Here is a 27488-nt window from a genome sequence, read left to right on the forward strand (position 1 = left end):
CACTACAGACTTTCTGATAATATACAAGATAGCTCACACAATTTCTTTCAGTGTAAAATCACAATATTTTTGTGTTAAATGTTATTTTTTCTTCAAAACTGGGTAATAAAAATGTTGACATAAAGCATAATTATTTATCTTATAATCTGTATAAGAAATTAATATTTGTATAGCTATTTCTAACAATTCTATATTATTTGTACATTAAATGTCTTTTTTTTCCATTATAATTATATTATAAAATTATATCAATGTTATTATTATTAAAAGAAAATAATAAATCAAATTTAAATAAACAAGATACACTGATACTTGTAAAAACAGAATACTCCATAAGCAACAAGGATGTGTTTAACACATAGTACATCAGAGATCCAGACAGTTACTTTACAATAACATGGCATTAACAGTGATTATTAATTGACACACCTATCATTATGGTTAATTGGTGATGAGGTAATTTTCTGTAGAAAATGGTACTAAGTACAACTTTTCCGGACTGTCACTTAAAAACTGATTGTCAATAACCTAAAAATGTCAAAATAAGTGAATCATGAAAAAATAGTTTAGGTTTATCTAATAAAGGCTACTTAAAACTGTCATTTTCAAAATTAAATTAGTGTTATAAAAATGTTTCTAAATTTTGTCTTTAGCTTTATGAATGAATGAGCATTCCATAAAAAATATAAAGTAAGGGTTTTTTAAATCTACAACCTGCTGATTTTCAGTATTGACTAGAATTTCATATCCACCCAGCTCAGCTGGATACAAGTTCCTTAGATTTTGAAAATACAATGCGGGCATTATACCTGGCGAAGTAAGTTAATTTCACAAACCCTTTTTCGGATCCTCAGTGGGACACCTAGTTATATTTAGGCTAATATAGCTCTCTGCCTCTCCGAATGGAAACTAGGCCTCTAGAACAGGTTAGAATAACGCTAACTGCATAAAATTATACAGAGTTTGAGGATGACTTATTTGAACCTGGTGAGATTGCAGCCATTATCACTCGCTAGAACGGTATAGATTACAAGGTCGGACAGGTAACCAGCTGTTAAATACGCATGCAACACTTTCGTACAGCTATACCTGGGATCACGTACTAATATTTCATGCCTACAATTATAATTGGTTTGATCACCAAGACAACCATATTGGGTGTGGCAATCTGAATTCAGAAAGACAGTGTACAATATAGTACGTCACAACCAATACTTGTACCTAAAAACGCTTCCTCCCTACCAAAGTGGCCTTCACAACAAATACATTTTGGATTGCCAACAATGCGTACAAAATCACCTGATGTTCTCTAATGTTTATCCAATTTCCAGGCAAAGGTTGTAAATCCAACCTTTCTTTAAATCCCGATAGATAAAATCATACAGGTAAACTTTGCAAACCAGTTCAAGTGTTATCAAATGTTTTATAAAGACAATTATTTATCTACAATATTGAAATTCTTTTCATTTTGTTATCTTTGTTTTATTTTGATAGAAAAATTGCTAAATTTTAGACTGGTGGTACTTTATGTTAGATGGGGTAGAGATTAAGGTTCTGTTATCAGCCTTCTTTGTGCAATATTGCAAATTTAATTTGAGTATAAATTTAATAAAGTTAGTTAAACCAAGCTCTTAAGGGACTAACCTATACAGGTTACTGTTTAAAACAGTAATTTGGTAGTGAGCAATGTATTATTGTGAAAATTTCTACACCAGAGATAAAGGCTTTATGGACCTACAGTAATGTACGGTACACTTGTTGCAAACCTTTGAAACAAAACTATTAATTTAATATAACATTATCATCATTGGTTGTGTCTAAATTAATACAAAAATATTTAAAAAAGATTTGCAAATTTAACTTTGCAATATCGATAATCAATATTATACTGTGTCGACAAATCAGTTTTGCAGGTCCAAAAAGGGAGGGGTTAACGAGAAGGGAATTTATCATATCATTGGACAATGACATTCAAAGTGTATAGACTGAAAGATACATGTACAACATTGCCAATCAATATTCTGTTAACCCTAGCCAGGCCAAATTGACATGCATCCCTGGATTTGTACAAAGCTTGTGCAAAGCCGTAGTTTCTAGCTGGCTACATCTCGATGGCTTGTCTAATTGACTGACTTATCCTTTTGTTTATTGGTTCTTGCATTCATGACTCCAGTCACCTGCTTCATGATCAACTGAGTAATGATTCATGTTTGAACATTTAGATGTAAACAAAATATTTCTGACACATTTAATACCCTTGGAATAAATACATTTGAAAAAATGTAACCTTAGTAGGTTTGTTTTTTCTTGACAAACAATATGTAGTGATTATTCTTTCAACTACTGTAGTAATTATTAATGGCTCAAACATTAACTGTCTAGCAATTGGTTGAAACATCATCACATGATCAACTACTATTTAAGAACATTTGGCATGTTAGACAAAATAGTAATACTACTAAAATAGTATTTATTATACTGCACATTCAATTCACAGCATCTGGTATAGTTATTGCCATGCCCTTTAACTATCTCTCAAGGAGTAAAGTCTTTTAAGGCCCATTTACACTAGGACGATAACGATGGACGATAAATATATAAACATGCATTTTTTTTACATAAAACAACATAAATTAGAAAGGTTTTCGTTCTAGAACTATAGGATAATCATTTATGCTGTCTTTGATAAAAATAATATTTTTTAAATTCCAATCAAATGTCGTCATGATAAATAAAAACAATAAAATCGTTGTATTGTCACGATATTATTGCTCTTACTAATCATGACGTCATTTGATTGGACATGTGAAAATATCATTTTCATCAAAGGAAGCATAGAAGGCTATTCTATAGTTCTAGAATGAAAAGTTTTTATATTCCTTTTGTTTTATGTATGAAAAATGCACATTTCTCTATTTATAGTCGATCGTTATCATCCTAGTGTAAATGGGCCTTTAGACTGTGCATATCTGTGTTTACCCTCAATTCAACTGGGATTTGTAGGCACACGATGGCGTATATAAGCCAGCAATAAAAGTGTACTATAGAACCTTTAAGCTGTGTTTACATTTTGATAAAAAACATATTTTTAATTTTTGCTTAACTATGTGCCTCTGAAATACAGTAATAGGCCTGATATAGCTTGGTTCCCATTTGGACGCAATGCGGAGACACATCACAATTTGGATGCTTCATCGCGTCCTGATTTATAAAGGTACTTGTGATTACGTCCATTTGTTGCATCCAAGTGGAAAACAAGCGTTAGTTAGATCTGAAACTAAATAGATTATAGATAATAACTTACCTCTATTATATCATTATTGGTCCTACTTTCATGTGGTTCATTGTATTCTGTGTACTTTAGTAAAACTTTATCCATATCTGTACTAGCATACTGAAATAATTTGTTACTACTGTTGAATATAATAAGCGCTATTTCACAATCACATAAAACGCTTAACTCGTATGCTTTCTTCATTAAACCAAATTTTCTTTTGGTAAATGTGACCTACAAATAAAACATATTTAAGTAATTATTATTGTTATTATTATTATATTTACAATCCTTAAAAAGATGAATGTTAATGCTAATTTGTACAAACAGGTCAATTATTATAATTAGTACTATTATTAATTATAACACACCAGAGTATATCCTGATATTTGATTGGTTAATTTTGTATCACATGCTGTTCAGTATTAGTTATACTCCACGGTAAAAGCTCTATTTATTGGTTCTATTAAACGGTTCAAAAAACAACCGGTAGTATGCAGAGTATATAAATCCAAAGAAAAAATCTGCATTGCCTCTTTGAATAGCCTAGCTTCTCGTCTACCTTCCGATATTGATTCAAATGGTAAGCTGGAATTGAATAAAAGTAGCCTGTGAAATATAATAGTTTACCTGTCGATTCCTTTCATCATTAATCCTGGAAATCTTTATTTTCTTGCGTCCCATTTTGTTTTTTAAGAGTTGAAGTTAAAATGGTCCAAGGAGACGTAAATAAACTACGTCCTATTTCAAATGAATTCAATAGCTTAGAATACAAAACCTGAAAAAAAAAAAGAAGATAATTTCAAACAAAGTAAAGTAACTCTCTTATACACGTCTCAGTGTTGTTAACCCAGATATAACTCTGATTTACCTTGGATAACTCCAATTAGTTTCAGGTACATTAATTAATACAACATTCTGGTTATGTTAACTTAACAGACTTAAATTTAAAATCATGTTATTGTATAGTGTTACAGTGTCATGATTTAACCAGCCTAGATTTCTGGGAAAACTAGTGTATTTTTTGTGTTTGGACACAGAACAAAGTGCAAGATACAGTAAAATCTAATACTGTAACTTTAACTTAGAAAAGAGTGGGTAAGCGTACAGAAAGCTTCATTTGAAATAAATTAAAATGCAACCTAAAATTGCAACTGAACTAACCACAAGCACAACACAGAAGTACAATGCAATAATTTTATTCCAGTTAAATTTTACTTACTGTACTCATTTGTGTGTAGGCCTATCCATATACTATGAAAAATTAGGTTGTGTAACCAATGTACTTGAGTGTGTACTTTAAAATTGGACATGCACTGTTCAGCATATCAAATACTATTTCCCCAAATAAAAGTTTAATTACCACACAAGAGACTTGTGGTTGTTACTACAAACAGGCAAATATATTGCCTATACTGAAAGTGGCTTTATATGACTTGCATCAGTATACTGTAGTCAGTTGGTATTTTAGGGTCCGTTTCTGCTGCTTAGCCTCGAATAAACCATTTTTTCCCCCAACAATTGCAGATTTAAATACAAATGATACAGTAGTTGATGACGTTGATATAAAGTTTGCGGTACACCACTTATATTTAGTTCTGAAAAAAAACTGTTCGAGTGAGAATGCAGAAAGTCCAAGAAACTTGCTATTGTTTCACACCAGTCCCACCCAATTTCACTTATATTTCCATTATCCTGGACTTTCTGTTTTCTCACTCTCAAAGACGATCAATCAAAGTATATTGATCAAAATGTCAACTCAACAGTTCTTTTGTTGAACTAAATATATGTGGTGTACCGCAAACTTGATATCAACATTTGATTTTGCCATGCAAACCTTTAAACAAATAGTTGATGACCTTGAGGCATTTTGTTAAAAATTGGTAATATTATTAGTAGACAAACAGAGTAATCTTAGTTATGCTTACAGTATGTTCATATCGGAAGCAAGTTCACATTATAATTAGCATTGTAGGAGTGTGTAGACTCGATTAATTAATGTTTTGTTACAAACTGAAGTATCATCAGAGATTAGGGCAAAACATCTGGGATGCACTTAGTAAATTTGATTGGTTAGTGGTCAAAATCATTGATTTTGAATTGTGTTTTGTGAATATAGTACACAAATCTTGTAGTGTCGTAAGATGTGGCTTCTACTTATCTTTTATGTTGCGGAATTGTACGCTGCGTATTATATGAAAGCATAACTTTGTAGGCCTCAACAACCCAATGTTATTATAGATTTCCACTTACATGAATTTATGATCAACAAGCTCAACAGAAATTTGTCACAGAAACAAAGGCATTTTTAATCAGAACAAAATGAAATAATGAACACAAAAATCCAGATAAATTTTTTTTTTTAGAGTCCTTGATAAACATTCAAGGTTACAAAGTTCAAGGGTATACCTTACCCCTTTAAAACAAAAACATTAAAGCAACCATCTGTTTCATCCTCATGTTTTATTCATGATGTATGTGCAGGGTTAGGCTCCAGAGGGTCATAGGTCAGTTTGCTGGGGTTCACCTTGCATAGCTCATAAAATCACTAGATTGTTTAAGTATAAGTATTGCAATACCTCCTAAGGAGTATGTGAAGAGTAAAAGAACAACAAAAATCATATAGCATAATGTATTCTGAAAACAATGCACAGTATTATTAACCTCAGTATAGTAAAAAATGAAGCCAGATACAAGTTAAAATTTACCACACCTATTTGAAAAGAAAATATTGGAATATGACTATTCCTTAATAAAGTCTGTCATCAACTCAATTGTCTAAATCTTTTTGAAAAGCTTCAGTGTTTACAATAAAACATTGTAGTTCAGTTTTAACAACAATTTCTGCAATACAATGTTGCTGAATCTCAACTTTATTGTGTGTTTTTTGTTGCCATGTACTGTCGTAATATGCAATATTATACTATCAATTTGTGGATCTTAATTATAAAATGTTTTAAAGATTTAAATGATTAAGAAAATAATGCTATTCACCTCCTGATAAAATAGGAAAATTTTAATAAAGTTTGCAGTACACCACATATATTTAATTCTGAAATTGAAAAGAACTGTTGAGTTTCTCGACGTTTCAATCAATATACTTTGGTCGTCCTCAGGAGTAACAATAACATATCAAAATATTAAACATTTTGTAGTATCGTATCTAATCTACGGATTAGCCGAGATGCCATAGTTAGAATTATAATTGCTTAAAAATCAATTTAAAATCAAAAGGCCAACAACTTGCTATTTAATTAGATGAAAATGTAAAATCTGACTCTATAAATTTTAAGTTTTTTAAATTTATTTGACAACACAATCTTTATGTACACTATACAAACAACCCAAGATGTTACACTACCAATAATTTAAGACCAACAAAATATTCTGCTACTATAAATCAAAGTTATGTCCTGGGTACAGGTTATCTTGCGTTTACGAAAATAATGTGATGAAAGTTAAAGAAAATTAAAAGTAAAATATGGGGGAACTATTGAATCCATCAAAATAATCAAGGCACAAACTTGTAATCTTATGAAGATCGATAGAGTAGCATTGTATACTCAGTCTTACCTTCAACTTATCTTGATACACAGCTCAGCAGCAGTTTAATTTTAGATAAAAAATCTGTTTTGGGATCTCTATAAATTACTCCAAAAAAAGAAATAAGTTCACATTTGCATTTTGTTCTCTGAAAGCAGCTCACTAGCTTGTGATCAGTGATGTCCTTAAAGCCATACTTCTTATTAGCCGCTCATCGTGATTGGCCATTGCATTCAATAGTATAAAGATCCTAGCCAATGATGCATACTGTACAGTAAGCCAATTGGATTACAGTGGCGAGGTAGTGTGTATGATTAGGTACAGTACTGACTGTGTAGAATATACTACAGGTATAGTCTTAAACTTTTAATTAGTTTACACTTTCTGGACATGACTGATGTAAGGTGATATGAACCCAGTTGAATCTCCCCTGTGGGAACCTATTTAATTAGCGGCAATTACCACGTCATTAAAACATATATCTGCAGATTATCTTTAAGTTGGAATTCAACTCGTTCGTGTGGTAGTTATACAGTTGCATAGCTATATTACCCCTGGCTATCTCAATCTCATACCAAGTAAATTCCTTGCATTTATAAATTCTTCATTGACAAAATGATAGCCTACTGTATTGCATAAAGAATCATTTTACTGTGGGCATGTTTCTACTAAAATATAGTACAGGAGTGCTCCTTACTTGGATAAACAGATTATAGCCTCTGCTCTATATAGGAAAAGATATAATAGTCCCTCTACCATATTGGACTAATCCTCAACCACACCCTTATGTACTACCCCCATCATTTCTTATCGTATTTCAATATAATACTATAATTTGTTATATTTGTTCTACCTTTACATATACACCTCAACTTTATTTCATTTGGAAACACATGGTCTCACAGTAAACCTTTAAATACTTAGTCTATATTAAATTATTATTGAGATATTTTACTCTCTCCAGAAGAGAATAATATTTAACTGTGATTTTTCAAGATACTCAACAACAAAATGCTTTTTAAATAGTGTGAAACTAATAATATTTTCAAAATATGATGATTTGTTATCGGTGATGACATTTAGAGGAGAATGTCATCACAAAACCTTAAAGAAAAACAACTGGGGAAAAAGAAGGCCACGTTGATTTCAAAATCAAAAGGACTTTTTGTGGTGTGTGGGTCTTGGTTTGTTTTTTGGGAAGGAGATATCTTATAATTTTAGTCCAAAGCATAATTTTGCATATTTATCTGTACCCAAATTTCCATAGTAATTAAAGACGTTCCATTGTACTAAGAACCATGCAATACTAACACTAAGAAAAAAGTAGGTTTCTTTACAAGTAAATCCATTTTTTCACAGATGTTTACTAAAATGACCTTTGATCTTAACAAGTCATTTCTGGCCTACTCAATGTTGACAAACAGGTGGATCTATTATATAATTAACTCATTACATTTGTTAGTTTTGTTATAAAATCAATGATAATAAATGACACTAAATATAACGTTAAAACCTAATTTAATTATACTTAATTTGCTTTGCATGAACAGATCAGGCCAAGAATTATTAAATTGCGTACTAATAGTAATAAATGTTCTTTTGCAAGCAACAAAACTACTGTAAGTGTAAAATATTAAAATCAGTTTTAAGAAGTGAATAATTTATGAATTCTGAAAAAACCCACTCAATGGAGTATATCACGCCTACTTACTGTACCTCTAAAAGGACGGTATACCACCAATTGTCTCCAATCATCACATCAATTATGAATGTTGATGCATATACATCTCAAATACATTACTGTATACAAATTTAAATTATGATTTAATAAAAGGCCAAATAAAAAGCTTTCATTTTAATTTAGATTTGGCCTTATGACTGAGTATACTTGTCCAAGCATTAAGGTACAGTGTAGCGTTTGTGGAAAATTAGGTTTATACTTGTATTGTATTCTATTAACAAGGAAATTATACCAAGGTCTGGTTTCTGAATTTAGCCTAAATTAGGGGGTGGGATTTTCTATCTGAGCATGGGATTCAATATTATGGATGGATCTCTCCTAACAAGTTTTTAATGGTTGTCTGGATTGAGTGGGGCTTCGAAGGCAGGAGTTGACCCAGGACATTTTCAGGGTGCACACTCATGGTCCTTTGGAACTGTGCGGTAATAAATATACAAAGGATTTTATGAGAATTCTATGGAAATCATGCAATTTTGTACACAAATTTAAATTGTTATCCAGTGTCGTTCAGTTTTCGTAAAAACAAGACCCTATTAATATTATTGTATCTATTTTGCCATATCTTTTATCAATAGAAATGTACGATTTTTGCTCAAATGAATTATCCAATAAAAATGTTATTCTTTGTGTAATTTATTTTAAATGATTGCACTAACAAGAAATTTCCTAAACATGTGTTTTTCAAAATGAATGACAATAACAAAAATAAAATTGCAGATTATGAAGAAAAATGTGATGTACTATGACAGAAAGGTCAAGTACCTAGTTACCCATGAACTCCAATAAACACCTGGCTACAGCTTTCTGAACAGGAAACAGATCAGAGGCTACTGAAGCATTTATTACCAGCTACTGAATACAAGGTGCTTGCGCTATATTGCCACACTTTTGAAGGACCATACTCAGACCAATGTACCCTTTCAACAGGATAGTGCTAGTAAATAGACTATTTTTTGACCGGTCCTACTGTACCTAGCCAACAGCCAAATTGCATCTACTTGTACTAGGCTTAAAACAATCTTTTCTGAAATACTGTAGAAATTTAGATTAATTAAGGCTTTATATGCTCGCAACAGAAAAACCTCTCATCTAGCGATTCAACCTAAAAACATTCAAAATTGTCGAGTACCTAACTACAAATGCCAACGAAACTAATTCAAATTATTACTCAAGTCAATGTGTTTCCGTCGCAGACAGGTAATGCCTTATCAGAACGTAGGTTAATATCCAGACTGCCCGACATGAGCCACATCAAATGACATTTCGTTAAACAATGACACCACATTTCAATCAATGACCAAGGAAAATTTCAATGTTCATTTTAATAAAATCCCCTACAACAACAGTGGCTTTGTTGATATTTGTAAAGGTAATACATATATGGACAGCAAGAAACTTTTAATTGGATTGTGCTATTACACCATTTAATTACCTTATAATTACAGTCAGGCAGATAAAATCTGTTTTATCTGTTACCTACAGTACTACCGTATATGAGTATGATGCCACACTCAAATACTGTATAGTCACATTATTTAATATCGTATATATTTTTGTATTGCATTTTCATTTTTTCAAAAGTGGGGGCATTTATTGGCTGCATTAAAACAGTTCAATAAGTTTGTTATTTGTTGAGGAACAAGTTAATGTGCCTAGGCCTGATCCAGTTTGTTAGTTATTTGAACAGCAATAAGTCCATTGTGCTGGGAAATGAAGTGAAATACTTCTAGTTCTTGGGGGAAATTTCTGATCAAACAGCGTGTCTTGTCAAAAACAATAGGGAATTTACCTCCAAAAATATCTCAGTGTAGACCATTTTCTGTCAGGGAAATAAATTATCCGACATTATCGCACTGGTGGTTTGTGCACATGTTTATCGTAATACTCTACTGTAGTAATATTAGTGGACATTATCCCCGCAAAAGACTATACCATTTTCGGAAAACATTGGTTTTTTTCTATTGAGGGGGCATTTATTAGAGTAGGCTAAATTCGGACAGAAGAGTATTTCACACCCAGGCCTCCTGGTACTGCAATATACTCGGCCATTACGACATTAACAAAAATCCTGATTATCAAACATAACTATTTGTGTTACTTAATTTAATATTAAAATCAAAATATTTTAAATCAATTTTATTTTTTTGGGCCACTAATTAGCTTTTTTTTATTTTGTAAAATAAATATTATTTTCTTCTTCCTATAATATTTATTAAAAAAGACATTGTAGAACTTTAAAAAAAAGTAGCATTGATCCTCGTCAGCAGGTTTGTGTTATTTTAGTGAAAAACAAACAAAATCACAACAAAATTGATTAAACTAACATATTAGAAAAATATAACCTTGCCATTTCCCTCAGCCTGTGGCTTACGATTAATTTACTTTTACATGCCGAATAGATTTTTTAACACAAAGCCAAAAATATAAAATTCTTCTTCTAAGATGCAGAAATGAGCACTTGAGGCAGCTAGCTGTTCCACCTCCAAGTAAAAGCAACGTCTTAAAGTATAGGAAGTCAGTAAAACAGAGATAAAACTCCCTCTAGGTTTAACAGTCGCAAAAGGATTTGCCATCACCCACATTTTATTTAAATTTTTTTTTTAGTTTGTGCTATTTCCATCTTAAGTATTCTTATTATGACAGAAATACTTTTTTGAGATAAAAAAAAATGCTCTTCACTATTCCTGGAAAAACTGACACTTGACAGTGAGTTTATATAACTTTTTCTAAAACAGAATAATTACGTAATGCAAATTTCACAAAATACAATTTCAACTTTTATTATTATTTTATTGATCAATGAAAACCGTGATATTATTCCATGCTTGTGACTTTACTACAAACTGGTTGTACACCTGCTGTTGAACTGCGATTGAAAAGGGAAGCTTCTACTTTGAAGTTGGGCAGGCAAGTCTAGATTGAATGCCTTCAATTCTCCTGCAATTTGTTCACCATCGTCATCATTCCAGAAACAAAAATCATTTCCCGGCATGGCTACAGTACTAAATTCATGTACTATATTGCTCAATAGGTAGTATTTAAAATTTCTATTGTTTGTATTATAAAATATCAACAATAACTCACTTATTTTTTGCCAGCAGTGAAGCAGCATGAACAGTTGTGAAATAAGTTCCTTTTTTGTAATGTTATAAGAGATAGGAAATTATAAATTGGGGTTATCATCAATGTTGTAAAAGTTTACCGTATATTTAATTCCTTTTATTATTTTTAATTTAACCGGTTATTGGTATGCAACTTTTACCGCTAAATAACGATTATTTGATTGACACTCGCTAATACCTTGAATTAACTAACGTTTGAATTGACCACCAGAGACCATTGCATTTTGGGTAATTTCTGTTTCCATCAACAACCACCCACTGATTAAAATGGTTATTTAGTAGTACAAGTTTAGAAGAAATACAGTTGATCGATATATATATATTTTGAAAGAAACGGTTTATTTGGCTCTATGCAGCAGAAACAGACCCATATAATATGCAGGCTATATCTCAGGTTAGTATTAATTATAACTAAACAGGTTGTTATAACAAACTATCAAAACAAAATTAATTCACTTACCTGTTTATTTATACTAATTAACTGACAATAAGTCTTCAGATAAAACCATAACAATGTTTATATAACTGAATGTAATTGTAACCTAAAAAAAAGAAAGAAAAATAGTAATAAATTATATATTTCTTTAGAAACAACTTATGAAAAATACCACAAATTATTAAACAAATTTACAAAAATATATACTTTTTATTTCTAGTGATAATATGTGCTGCAGACTGCATAACATCACAGAAAACGGTTAATTGATCGAAGAATTATTCTAGTCTATAAATTACCATGTTTTTCTAAATGTAGATCGTTGCTATTTAAACCAAATAAAAGCAGAAATATGCATTTAAATTTTCAGGTCACTGCGTTGGGACTTGTTTTAACTGAAAGCGAAACGAATCTAAGTGTGGCTGTGTCTTAAGGTAATTTGAATTGAAATGCTTTCATTTTCACCGGCTGATCAGACTAACTGACAGATTCAACACTATGTCAACGGTCCCGACTTCTTAGAAAGTGTTGAAGTTTTGAAGAACATGTTGAAATGAGGCTGTTTCTGATCAACTCATTACATATCTTTGGTGTTTTTTTCAACTAGCTACTGTACTGTATTGCTAACGATAGGATGAAATATTATGGTGTATGCAACTAAACATTTTCTTCTTTACTGCATTCTTGAAATCAAGATGGCCAGCTTTTAGTAAATACTATGGAAGTCCAATGTGGAAAAACGATAATAGTAATACTAAAATCTATTTGATAATAAATAGGAATGGTATACAGTATACAGTACATGTTATTGTTCAAGATCGTTTAAGCAGGTAAAATCCCTTAAAATGTGCAAATGTTGTATAAAAAATAATAGCAGACAATTGACGTATTCGATTGTGGGCTTTAATTTTTAGTATTGTTATTTCGTTGAGTTCAGACTTTTAAATGTTAAGTTTAGTACTCAACAAACAAGCATGCGTTAATTAACCATCTGAAAAAAAAACAACAGATTTTCTGCTGAGCACAAAGTTTTCCCAATCAAATGCCAAATGACATTCAATAAGAAATACTAATGTAGTACATATTTTCCAGTTAAAATCTCTTCAATTTCATATTTGTAGTGTACAGATTATGGGATAATGCACACAATATTGGCGACAGGCCCACAACAAGCCATCAGAGAACCTCTAAACATTATCTTCTTTTAACAGATTGTTTTTTTCAAGTCCGTCAATCAATCGACATTATTGCCCATTACTGAAGTATGTGATAGCTCTTTTTTCAATTCTTTAATTATTGAAATATCCTACTGCTACTGTGGCAGTCTTAAATATTTAAATTTACTTTCCAGCATTTTCAATGGTTTCATAATGTAACAAATGTTTTTATTAGAAATCGTCACTACAAGTTTACTTTACAGTATGGGATAAAAACAATAGTGAAAGAAGATTCCATGTCCCTTGACAAACCTAACATCATGCAATCATTACTGATGCAAAGTCATCGCCAATGCATATTAATAAAGATCACCTTAATTAGTGCTTTCTTCTTCTTCAGTAAGTTGAGGAAGCCATCAACTTGAAGTCATGCCAGACTTTATCTATGATCAATCCCTCAATAAGATTGGTAGCAACTACTAAACTATGGATAATCCATTCAACTAAAACCTATCAAGTCAATGAACTACAACTTAAGCATTCTATAATCCTTTTCCAAGTGTATTATTTTATACTTATATAATTATATTAACGTTTGTCAAATTGTTCCAGAGCAAAAAAACACATTTTTATTTTTTATAAATCCGTTTTCCCAAGCTTTGTGATCTTAGTATTAGTATAATTTATAGTTCCTAGAAAAATAAGTTTTAAATACTGTACTAACTACTAGTACTATAGATATAAAAGATTCTAATACTCTACTCTACCGTACTGTACAACACAAATTGTCACTGGATATCTTCCAGGAACAATCTGTTTGAACTGAGTTAGATTCTGTGTGTTAACTGGGATATAATATAAACATGTGCACAGATAGAACTGATCTGATTTTTTAAAGATTTAATTTAAATAATAAAACTTAAAAAGGAAAATAACATGTCATGAACAGGATGGATTTACTCTAGTACTCATACTGTAGATCAACACTAATATTAGTATTAACAGTAAAACAAATTATTTTGAGCACTTTTTTAGCAGTTAAGTTGTACTACCTCAGAACTACGGTACAGTACCAATGATTGCTACAAACAATTCAAGCCTGTTGACATTCATAGATTCATATAAAAACAAACATTATGCATTGTAAAGAACGCCTTATTTATTCACCTGCATGGCTACTGTATGAAGGGTGAATGCTATATCCTGTACTCTCAAAATATTAAAACAAAAATCATCTTGAATCGTAAACCTATCTCTCTGTGATTTGTATTTATAGGTAGAGCTGAAAAGGTGTATCTACTGTACTGTATTACTTATCTCTTCAAAAAACTAGTACTATAAAAAATCTCAATTTGAATGACATTTTTATTGATTCAATATATTTACATAATCAAGATAAACAATAAACTATTTACTATACATTTGTGTATCCATTTCTACTGTGTCGTCATCACTGTGACAATACTATTAAAAGAGACAAGAATCAGGCAAAAATACCTGGTCAATTCAATGGCTTTATGAGCAGTTGGTATTAAATAAATCTCCTTTAAAGTTTAAAAACAACAAGCTAGTCATGTTTATGGTAAGAAAAACTGTAATTCTTTAATCCTCATAAAATCTTAATGAAGATCTAAAGAGGCAACTAAGACTAAGAAAGGATAAGATCCAATGAGTTTATCTTCCCAGTCATTTGGCTAATATTTTCTCCTGGGCTATTATTATCTCGATTGCATAAGACATAAGCCACAATACCAAACTATAATAAATCGAAAAGGAAATATTATATCAAATTAATAAAAAAATAAAATGGAGTGGACATCACACATATCCTGAGACAACCAGGACAACCTTCAAATTTGTATCCTTGAATGAAGGAAATCAATTGTTAAATTTAGTTTCCTACAATGTATCAATTCATAGCTTTTCTACAAAGAGATGAATGACGTCAGAGACTAGCCTAGTTACTTTTAAAATTAGATATGTTAAAGTACTTTAAGCACCCATGTCAAAATTAGTACTACACACTCATAAAATAACGAAGGTAATTAAGGAGGAAAATCCCTAACTCTACTGCATATGCTATAAAATGCACCATCAATACTAGAAGTCACTTATGCCTAAGTTTATCTCTGCATTTTCAAGGTAGCGAGATAAGAAATCCGAGGCTTAAGAATCGAAATTAAATAGCATAAAATGAGTTCATTAACGACAACCTCACCAACAAACAAAGCAGTTACTTGAAAAATAATGTACTATCTTGCAAATCAAAGAGAATGGCAATGAATATACGTATCATGTTGATGATCATCACAAAAAGTACAGCATACTGTACTGAACGTGGTAGAAAACTATTATTAATTATTGAGCTTTCGCATCGGGATGGTAACGAAAGATCCTTAAAGTATTACTAAAAAATGCTCTACTACACCATTTAACCATGCAGATCTCTAGACAGTGGACCAATAATACAGTACATTATTTTTTAGTTCGGGATATGAATTTTGTGGTTTTTTTTTTCTATTAGCTACAGTATATGAGGTACCAAACCTAATCCAAGTCGCAGGTTACACAATGAACTCGCAGTTTCTATAGACAACAACATTTTTTTAAACCAAAATTACAATAGTTTTTTTTCAAAAAGTACTGTACTCGCAAAATGTTCTATTTTACCATCCAATGAACTTTATTCCCAAATACAGTTTGTATTTTTACTTTAAATTCAATTGATTGTAAAAATACCCCCTAGTCTTGAAATATCAATAAAAAGCCAAGGAAGAATCAATATTCTCAAATATCACTTCTAATTCTTATTATAAAACAAGAAATTATTGTAGACATAAAAACCTCGAGGAAGAAAAGTAGAACAATACTTAATCATTGTAATGCAAGAGAATAATCCACAAACTCGGTAATTATGAGACTTTTCAATTCTGAAGGTACAAACAGCTGCAGTATGCTAAAGATAGTAAACATTTTCTGCACAGTTCTCACAATACAAACAGTCGCAACGTAATAATTCAACATACAATATATCATTTAATATCGTATGAATTAATATACTAATAACTATGTTGTTACTGAGGGTTTAAGTAAACTTGACAGTAGAATTTTCAAACCAATGTTTATATACTAAATATAGTTTTGCACTATAAATCAATTTCGGTGGCTCTTGTCGATGTTTTAATGCTGTGTTTTTTAACGGAATCATGGTATTAATCCACTCAAGACATGCTGTCGTTAGTTCTTGTGTTAGTTTAGAATGCAGACTATAAAAAATCCCAATAGAAATCATTCTTATCAACAAAGATCAAGCCTTGCTTGGTTCCTTTTTGTAAACTTTACTTGTACCATAATAACAGATAATACTACATAACAGAAGTCAAAATTTGACAGCTAAAATTAAATTATTACTTTTACAATAACTACAACTACTTTTTGATACCATTAAAATGCTCCCCCATCAATAAAAAATCCTGGATCTGCCACTGATTAAACTTTTATCATCATAATATACTGTACATTCTCAGACTTTAAAATGTAGTGGGACGATATTAGAATGATTGACACAATTTAAATGCTATTAAATTGCAAACTATTTTCTGAACCCATAGTAATAATAATTTGATTTAAAAAATAATTTTCATGGGAGTACATTAATTCTTACTAAAAAGAGCGAGATATTAAGATGATAAGGGTCAAACTTCTTAGCTTTAACCAATGGTATCGTAGTAAAAATAGATAGATAAATCCAAGGTTCTCACAAGAAATGCTGTAATTAATACAGTACACTCATATTATTACTGTAGTATTGAAAAATAATCAATAAAAAATGATTATAATTGATCTAAACTGTAGTTTAAATATACTGTAAATTGCAAATGGGACCATAATATTTATAGATTGTCTTTTAAACATCCAACTTTACAGTAATAATTACAATAAGCAATTTAGTATTTTACCATACTGCATTTAGAAAAGACAAAATAATTAAGAATAATTAGTTGATTAATAGTTGAAAAAATTCATAGTAGAATTTGCTGTTTACGTCAGTAGACAATTTAACCTCTAGATGTAAAGGATAGGGTGCCATTGTGAGATATTAGTTGGAGAATCAGAAGATTCATCACCAGACAATTTGTCAGTGATACAAAAGAAAACAGTACAGCACAGTTCAGTATGGAAACAGCAAACAAAATTAATGAATGTTATCTGATAATACAGTTTGCTTTGAGCATCTTGAACAATAAAATTCCCTACTATACATCACTATCTGTAGGATTTTTTCCTCTAAAGCTATGTCTACATTATTAAACTTTGTGACAAAAAGTGTGATGTTAGCATATATGGTGTTGATATGTCCAAATATAATAGGACATCATCATGTCCATTATGGGCACATCATATTTTTTTCTCACATTTTAAGTTTGATAGTTGTTTAGACAAGATTTAGACCAAAAACATTTTTTATACAATTTAACTTAATTTGTGTCTTTAAATTCAACAAGTACTAATTAATTAACTGGGAAACATAATTTTTTTTCAAACATTTTTTTTTATTTAAAAATATTTTTCTGAACTGATTTCAATATAATTTATTCTCAATTGTTTTACTACTATTTATTAATTACAAGTTAGAATTTAACATAATTTGTGTCTTTTAATGTACTGTATAGGTACAGTACTGTAGTATAAATTATAAAATTACAACACTATTTTTTAGTTGTGAAAAGTTGTGAAATTAATTTATTAAATCTTTACATCATATCAATTATTGTATTAATTGTTTATTTACAATCAAAAACTGTGCTTATCCAATAACTAAGAGATGTGTTGTACTTTTCCTCTATAAGTGTAAGTCTGCTAGTACGGTTATATTTGGATCCTGTGCAGTATTTACATTAAGTAGTTACTTTAAATAATCGTAACAAGTTCTAAAATGACCTAGGAAGAGTTAAATTTACATACATCAATTCAATGTCTCCAGAGATCAACGTTCAAGGAAATGCCCCATTTCAGTGGGGTCACCATGAGAGGGCACGGCATTCTCCAACCTGGCAACAACTGCTGATTCATGGACTGTAACCACGTGCATAAAGCCTCCCCTGACCTACAACGCACAAGTCTGATAACATGCCCACACTCTGAACTGTTTCCCTTTGATAACATAGGCCAAGGCTGTGCTTGTAATCTTCCACACTTGTCTCTCTGCTAGGATTGTTTACATTGTCGAATGTTATATTGTAGTGCACAGAATATATTTTAAAATATTACAATAAATTAATATATTTTTATTTACACATAGTGATATTAAACAATATGCCTACCTTTCAAACAACATTCCTTGATACGAAAATATTCCAAACCCAAATCACCAACAAATAGGCGTATTTTACAGTTATGCATCAATTTAAATTCACTTTCAACACAGTGAAACAAAAACATACTGACTAAAAGATCAAATGCTTTTGGCCACAGTCTAGACATACAGATCAGAGCTGGGCATCAAGCAAATAATTTTAACAAAATGCATTATAGGCAATTAATTTTTCAGTATATTGAGCCAATTTTGCACAACAGAAATTAGGACTATTCACGCAATTAAAAATAAAAATATCCAATCTAAAACAGAAAAAGAAACTGATGTTTGAAAATAGAAACAATTAGTCAAATATAACGCTATCATTCTGTAATTAATAGAGCAGTAGTATGTGTTAACATTGGCTTTTATATTATTGTATAGGTATAGGTGAGAAAAGAGGGCAAACCCTTCATTTACTGTATATCCCAATATCAATCATATACTGTGAAATATCTAAAATATAATTAATGGCCTTACTGTACATCCTGGAGGGAAATTTAAAGCTGTATGTACACAATGTATTATAATAATAATGTCTTCATTTAAAATAGCAATGAAGACCTTACTATACATTATACAGTGAATGCCTACTGTACAGTATACACAAGCCACAGTTTGTTTAGTTTGTTGGCAATTCAGCTTGAATACTGTATGAATGTTACAGAAACAAAATCAAAACAAACTCAGAGTTTATTCGAAAATCGCACACGGAAAAAAAAACAAAAAAGCAAGCAAATATGTACTATTTTGGAGCCGATAAAAGCCTGATCTGCCATCAAAGGAATGCATGTAGGTACTGTATGGTAGATCAGAGGTACTGTAATAAATCGCTAACAATACATGTTCTTGATCTTGATAACCTACCATACTATGTATCCTGATCGGCCAAGCAAATCCAGATTAGGTGTTCCAATGTAGACTGTGATGCGATTTGTATGGATAAAGGGTAGCTCCCGATCTGTTAGTGGGAACTAGGCCTGTATCCCATTGGTTGAATGTAAAATAAAAAGCAGTATGTAAAAGTAAAACCCTTTTATCAACAAATGAAGCATAAAATTAGTCTAACTGTAATTTCCTTGAGGCACCATACACATACAAAGTCGGGTAGAACAACAAAATCTTTTTTTAGTAAACATACTGTAGTATTACTAACGATTATTAAAGGCTTAAAAGTAACAGTAACTGTACATAAAGCATTTTTGGAAATACAATTTGAGCGTGAGTTACCATACTTGAAATTAAAGGTCACAACAGAAATCAAATTGTCACAAATTATTTATTATTATGTTATGACATGGTTTTTTAATGATTTAATAATTGCTTTCACAATCATCACAGATCATTTATTGGTTAAAAATATGGGTAAAATCAATTTAGAACTGTACTGTATCAAATAAATTTATGGCATTTATCGGTTTATCCAGGTAAGCTAGGCACGTAATAGACTTAGCAATGTGTGTTTCTTATTGTAATAACTCTAGACCATTTTCTATAGTAATCATAAGTACAGTATTATAACAGAAATACTAATCATCAATTTACAATTTACACCTACTTTGTGTAGACCGATATCCCAAAAAAATACATTTCTATACCCAGTCTGTTTGTATTGATTTCTATTGTTAGCATGTAATATGTGTGACCTCCATCACAGTCATGACCAATGTTATTTTTACAAAACTAAACTTATCATATTATGTTTATAGTTTTTATCAACCAAAAATTCATTTGAGTATAATGTAACCTTCACACATCATGTTCCCATAAGGTAGAATATACATAATACTGTCTATACAAAACAGGTCATTAGAAAGAAGTTGTGGCTTTTATGTGTATGTTAAATGAACATTATGGAAAAGCTTTCCACATCCAAGTAACAGAATAAAAATGATGTTTACTGATAGTATATTAAATATTACATTACCACCCAAGGTGTAAATTTAATTATGTACAACATTATCAGGATATGTTTTAGGTTGGAAGTACTGTACCAACAACTATTACTTTTGGTGTTGGTTCATCAGTGTAAGCAAATCTACACAATCATATTTACAAATTTTAATCAATGTATTGTACTGTAAAGTGCCAGGTTCATGTACAGTACTGTATGCATTATCAGTTTGTATCCATACCTCCTCAGTGGTTGCACTGATGAGGTACAATATGGTATACTACAAGTACTATTAGGCCTATACTACTGACTACTGTTAGGTTTAGTGAACTTTTCTTTCTGAAGCCTACTTAAGGCATGGGAGTATCAGTACTAATACTATGGTACATTGTTTTTGCACACATCATACCAGCTAGCCATGTAAATATTTTAAAATGGAAGTTTTTTCTACAAAATATTATTAGCAATACATACTGAAGTATTCTTAATACAGTACACTACAGATTACTACTACTATAAAAATTGCTTTTTATAGTAAACATGATTTGTTTGTTTATATGTCTACTACTGTGTACTGTATGTGTACTTTTCACAATGTACAGTATTCCTCATTTGTACTGATAGTCAATTAGTAGGTTACAATCATGATGATGTTCAGTTTACAATTTACTACCATATTAATAACAGAATTACAAAAAATTGAATTTAAGTGCTAGTATATAGATAGTCTAAACATTACTAGTCGTAAATCTTTGATAACGGCTAAGTCAAAGAACACAAAAAATATGGGTTAGCTAAACCAGAAGAGATGTAATGTAATTAATATTTGTATGTAAAACACCGGAAATACTGTATCAACATAAACTATTCAAGTTCAAACTAATCTGCTTATTTACAGTATAGTACATGAGAATCAACATTTTGATTCCAAGATTTGGAATAATTTAGTGAAGATACTGTAGTTAAAAAATAGCACATTATGGATCTTTCACTTTTCTGATGCCATATTGTAGGACCCAAGACTTATTACATCATAAATAAGTACTATTCGCATTTCTGTTCTTGCTGTTTAGATCCTGTAACACGAATCCCAAATCGATTTAAGGAAATAACTACAAAATTATGTAACTAGTGACTGATAATATTTTAAGAAAGCATATTGGGCGAACACACTTCCTTTACACAGTACAGTATACCACAATGCACATCCTGTTGGTATACAGTAGTAGGGTATTCCAGAATCAGTTTTGTTAAGGATGGTTTTATACTATAATTTTATAGCAATGATATATCATATCATAATATTCAGCTAGAATGTACAGGTAGACATAAATTTGTTCAAAATAATTAAAAGTAACAATATTTTTTAAAATGCTACACCTGAAATGTATAAAAAGAAAAATTAGTTACAGTAAATTGAGATTCAATTTACCTGTTGTGTTGCCAATCACCCAGCCTACCTCTAATGTATTTTCATTATTATTTTAAACAACACATCAATCAAGATTACAGTACATTGTACAGCCCACCAACCATGCATATTATTATCATCATTTATTTATAATCAATCATGATGAAAACGTTAAAATTATTAATCAATAAATCCAGTAACTAAATAATAACAATAAAACGGTGTACAAAAATTTAGCCTACACCACCCACCCTCACCCAGCTAGCTCTCTACGTACAATCACTAAGTTCTGCATTTTTTTAAACATTAAAATAGAGGCGTACTATTCATAAGGTCTTATATAGTCAAATGCATTTAGTTTTATACAAATATACATAGGCTTTAGCTACATTATCCTACTGCGTATTGCTACTGTGAAAAATAAATAAGGAAGGATGCAAGGCCAGGCTAGCCTCTATCGCAAGCCCATCATGTATTCTAGGCCTGTAGTATTTTGGAGCTACGCTATACACTTAGCGCTAATATTCAACGATAAAATGTGTTTCCTTCCAAACAAAATGACACATTGCTTACAATACAAACGTAGAACACTACTCCAAGTATCTATTTTTACTCACCAAGCAAAGTTGTAGACAAACTACGTTGAATGTTGTCGTAGACAGTTTGTGCTATTTTTAGTCAAAAACAACTCAGACCTTTCGGAATACCACCACTGATGAAAATGTCTGTTAACTTCCCAATCATGTTAGTGTTCATCCGCGGATTGGTTTTTCCAACATAAGCCTCATAAGTATATTTATTCAAACATTTTAAATAATAGGACATTTTTCAAACAAAACAATTAATTCTAGAATTATACTTAATCATACTTGAACTGTTTCATTTAAATGTATGTGTTTTAGAAGGATTTGTTAACGGACTTATTTTCCTAATTTGCCCCATAATATATGCAAATTTCAGAGCAATCGATGTCCTATTTTGAGGAGGTGGTTTCCCGAAATTATAGTAGCATGTTTACATCGTTTATTTTACAAATATCGCATCTCGAAATTAAGCGATTTTACATAAAACATAATTTGATATATAACTGGTTAGTTTAGAGAAGTTGCCATTTTGTTTCTTCAATACATATTCAAGATATTTTTTTTAGTAGCGCTGGCAACCGATTTACGTCATTGCTTTAGTTGGAACATGCGTCATCAAACCATATTTGGGAAATGCCTAATCTTGAAAATCTTTGATGGCGCACTTAAAATTATTTTGGCTAACAGGACCAATGAATTAATATAGTAATTGTATTTTACTATTCGTTTTAACAGATATAATGATTTGTCTGCGATTTAAAAAAAGAATATGTTTTAAACGTTGAAAGGTCTATTTCAAATTTATATTATTTTGTCTCTGTATGATTTTCTATCTTAGTTTTAATACAGTATAACAACATACCAAATATACATCCAAGTCAATTTATATACATTACACACAAACAACAACATGTTTGAAATAACATATATTTTGGTGACAAATCTTTTTAAACAATTAAATCAATTTATAATATTATACAAAAAAATACTAGAGATTGTGGTTCAGGCTGCCAGAGTAACCAACCAGAAGAGAAATGTATATTATTTAATCAAGTCTTTTGGATTACAATTTTGTTGATCAATCTTTTTTTTCTATCTTGATTTAAAGATGTAATGTCCTACTAGTGGAAACAAAGCTTTAGATGAATTCTGGTTGACCTCATTCACAATACTCATGTACTGACGTATTTACAATTTCTGGCATGCAATTTGGCATACCAGTAATATTATATTGCATCATCATTATATTTTATTTACCATTTATACAGATAAAAATACATTTAAAAAAAAATAAAATAAACTGTAACTACCTAGTCGTTTAGTATCAAAGCAAATTTTACTAATATACAATAACGTCTTCTTCGATAATAATCATAATGTACTGTCTCAGTCTTATTACTAAATAAACTCGACTCCAGTATAAGTACTTCCTTAAACTAACTTAAAAACCTTTACTGGCTTTAAGAAACCTTTACTGGGCTTAGAAAACCCTGGGCTTAAGATAACTTTCAATCAGGGAAGAATCACTCTTCCCTGCCTCCAATCAAAATGAGTTGGTCTTTATTTATTTAATATATTTTTTGAAAGACAATACCAATTTGAACTATGAGTCATTTGTGCAAGTTTGATAATGTTAAACTACAGTAAAATCCCTCCTTTGGCACAACCTTATAAAGGAGGCACCATTTTACCGTAATGATCCAATGTTATTGCATAATATTTGTGCTATATAATTCATTATGTTTATGTCAAGTAGTAAATGATACTATAACAACCTCTGATATACCCTGTGCTCTTAGATATAACTTGTGCTTTACATTTCATTACACTATTTAATATAAAATATAAGTTTAGAATACCTGATAAAAGGTGTAGGGAAAAAGAAAAAGGGACTCTATCAAATGTTTTTATTTTAACAAAATGTGAATTCGAGTTCTAGGTCGACATAAGCCTACAGTAATTAACTTAATTGGATAAACTGGCATAGACCATATTCTTTCAAGGAGTTCATACAGTTTAATATGAATTTATAGTCTACCAATGCATCACTTTTTCTGTTGGTAGTACAGCACCGTTACATTTAAGAGGTAGTAGAGTGTTTTATTTGTAAATGAACCTGATGCTGCCGATTCAATCACGTTCCTTCAGACAACTATCAACAAGTTCTCTCAGGTTTGGATTCTCCATTGCTGCTGCTATTCTTTCTTTGTCATTTATTTGCTTGTTGACTGAAAATAATCAAAATAGTTTATTAGTGACACTAAAATATAATACCTGTAGTCCTATTTCAAATTTTCTATTGTACATAAATATGTGGAAGGATAGTAGTGGAGCTGTAGCTTGGTGTTTAACGTGCTTGCCTTCCCAAAGTCCGGGGTTCAATCCTGACCTAGTGCCAGGGATGTAACTCACAACTCTTTCAACTCCACTCCCTAAGCCTCAAATGCGAGCGAGAATGAGTTTATAAGCACGATAAATTATTAAATAGTTTATCCATCCTGCAAGTGGCAAGTTACTCGCTGTTGGATGCGTATGAAATAAACAAATTTAAAAATTGTGTTCATTATTTCATTCAAACATACTTAGTAAGCGCAAGTAATGTTTCAATATTAGCAGTGACTTTACGTTATCAGTGTATTAGCTTTTTTCTCTTAGAGATGGCAGCGCTACAATAACATTTTATTTCCATATTTTCATTCCAAATTTTTTGCTTATAATCAAACATTTCTTACTATCTTCTTCTGTAACATGTGTTCCTTCAGTAATAAAAATGTCAACCTGAAAAGAAATATTCAGAATTGTTTATTTGGAAACATCTAACCTACAAGATCATACAAGGATGGAGGATGGAGAGAATAATATTGAATATTTAACATATTTATAATTACATTTCATAAACAGTATCACAACATTTTTTTACATATATGTTATTTTCTACAATTTCATTAGAGCATATTTAAAAGATCTTATGAAATTACCTTGTGTCGATATGGCAGTGACCTTTGTAACTTTACTCGAAGACACAAACCTATAAAAACAAATATTTTATTTGAAAACCTGTGGTAGTCGTAGTGCTAGGGAAAGTGAAAATCAGTAGCCTACCGTATAGAGTTCACGTCACGACGCGTCGCGACGGTAGGTGGCGCTGCGTGGTTGCACAACCAAAAATGCGTTCAACCTGCCTGAGTGACTCCAAGGTTACAAATGGTTTGGAATAGGCTTATTGAAGTAGTCATTTTAAAAAAGGGAATAATTTTCAATAAAAACAACTAAAATTTCAAAAGATCACTAAATATTTGTTTTTAATAATCTGTTTATTCATACATAATTTGATAGATACAGATATCTATAGTCACGTCACACGCAACTCTATACATATTGGTAGGGATGACAAGTATATAATTGCTACAGAAAACCATGTAAAGATCTGTCTATACTATCAAACTAGTTTGACAAAAAAAAGGTGTGAAGTGCCCAAATATGGTGGTGATATTCCTAAATATGGTTGTGATATGCCTTCATCATGTCCATGGGAACATCACATTTTTTTTTCGCATATAGTTTGATAGTGTAGTTGGGTAATCAGTAATTATACCTATAAGAGTTGCTAACGAACAGTGTGGAACTGTTGGTGTGAAGTTGATAGTAACTAGGTAGCCCTCTTTACCATACAACCTCTTCACTGTTACGCAATCTTCACTGACAACATTTAGTTCTTCCAATGTTTCTACTTTCTCTGGGTCCCTTATGTCTTTTATGAGATCTGCAAATAATAAACAATATAATAAAACTGAAGAAAAAAATGAGGTTGCAAACCACAAGGTCAAGGATGTGCAAATGCAAGAAATTTGAATTATGACAGTTTGAGTTTGGCATCATTGGCGTTCCATAAAAACCGCGACCGATATGAAGGAAAAAGTTAACCAGGACAGCAGCAGTGCAGTGAAACTGTTGGCCACCGAAACGATCTTTCTAAGTGTAATGGTCCGACTCAAGAATAAAGATGGCATAGGCCCTAGTTTCGTATGGTAATAATACTGTATTACTATTAATAAACTCACCGAAAACATCCAATGCTACTTCTTCACAGGTATCACTTTTTTCTGCATGAACGGATGCCATTCTTATTTAATTAACTTTTTTTATTAAACCAAAAACGTTTCTATTTCGCCTACATATTGCCATAAAAAGTATTTGCGCTGAATTTAATTCTTTCCCAGCTTATAGGCTAGGCCTTCCTCGGTTCAAAATACTTCGCACTACACCGGTAATCAGGCCTGTCTACCTACCCTTACTAACTGTGAAATAAAAACACGATTAGCCCAAAAGTTTACACACGCTCTCTACGGCCACTTTGTGTGTTTACCAGAGATGAGAAATAAGCCGAATATAAAATCTGGTTAAACTTGATTGGTTACCGGCGGCGCGGCCCAAGCCCCTGTTTATACTACTACGCGCCTGATACGCATTTCCGATACGCACTTCCTATACGCTTGATCACGCTGTATGCACGCGCGCATTTCGGATGTTTTTTTTTGTAAAGGAAGCAGATGTATTACTAAATCAAATTTAATAAATAGGCCAATCATTTTAATGTCACATAATATTTATTCACTTTCACTAAAAAACTACCCACTTTCACTAAAAAACTATTTACCCAAATGATTTTGATTTTTATAACTGAAATAATAATTATCACTATTTTACTTCAATTTTTGTGTAAAAGTTAATAACTTTATTAAAGCTACAAAATAGCCTCTATTATTCAAGATTGTATTTTTTATTTTTATGTTTTGGGGGAAAAAACATCTTAATGGATTGGAGAAAATTAAGGGGTGTTGTACCAAAATAGTACTACATGGGGAAAATAGACCTACCGTACAAGTAATTGCTGTACCTATCAAAAAGAAATTTTGTGTTGATTGCATGGCAGGGATGGCAAAACGCACAAGAATAGTGTTGATGAATGG

At 31.1% G+C, this 27488-nt stretch overlaps 3 protein-coding genes across 5 annotated transcripts in view; all 3 read right to left on the bottom strand.

Annotated features, from left to right (window-relative positions):
• LOC144854210 (myocyte-specific enhancer factor 2C-like) overlaps positions 1-22642 on the bottom strand; it is a 56244-nt gene extending 33602 nt beyond the window's left edge. For both annotated transcript variants that reach the window (XM_078712128.1, XM_078712127.1), the window contains exons 1-4: positions 22552-22642; positions 12141-12222; positions 3905-4052; positions 3305-3508 (exon numbers count right to left, since the gene is read on the bottom strand). In XM_078712128.1, coding sequence (XP_078568254.1) covers positions 3305-3508; positions 3905-3958 — 258 coding nt within the window. In that variant the 5' untranslated portion in view covers positions 3959-4052; positions 12141-12222; positions 22552-22642. The remainder of the gene's footprint in view (positions 1-3304; positions 3509-3904; positions 4053-12140; positions 12223-22551) is intronic.
• LOC144854231 (small ribosomal subunit protein eS7-like) overlaps positions 1-27488 on the bottom strand; it is a 170900-nt gene that overhangs the window by 24546 nt on the left and 118866 nt on the right. Inside the window, exon 6 of one of the 2 annotated variants that reach the window (XM_078712157.1) lies at positions 21126-21135. The exons of the other annotated variant lie outside the window; for it this stretch is intronic. The gene's annotated coding sequence lies outside the window, so the exon portion shown is untranslated. Of the gene's footprint in view, positions 1-21125; positions 21136-27488 lie in introns of those variants that run through there. 2 annotated transcript variants of the gene reach the window in all.
• LOC144853600 (cytosolic iron-sulfur assembly component 2A-like) lies at positions 23430-26859 on the bottom strand. Its single transcript, XM_078711330.1, has 5 exons — positions 26580-26859; positions 26114-26281; positions 25497-25546; positions 25251-25296; positions 23430-24746 (listed from the first exon to the last, which is right to left on the bottom strand). Exons 1-5 carry the CDS (start codon positions 26638-26640, stop codon positions 24649-24651), a joined length of 423 nt encoding a protein of 140 aa, XP_078567456.1. The 5' UTR covers positions 26641-26859; the 3' UTR covers positions 23430-24648.

This window comes from Antedon bifida, chromosome 10 (genome assembly GCF_963402885.1).
Source record: "Antedon bifida chromosome 10, ecAntBifi1.1, whole genome shotgun sequence".
NCBI lineage: Eukaryota > Metazoa > Echinodermata > Crinoidea > Comatulida > Antedonidae > Antedon > Antedon bifida.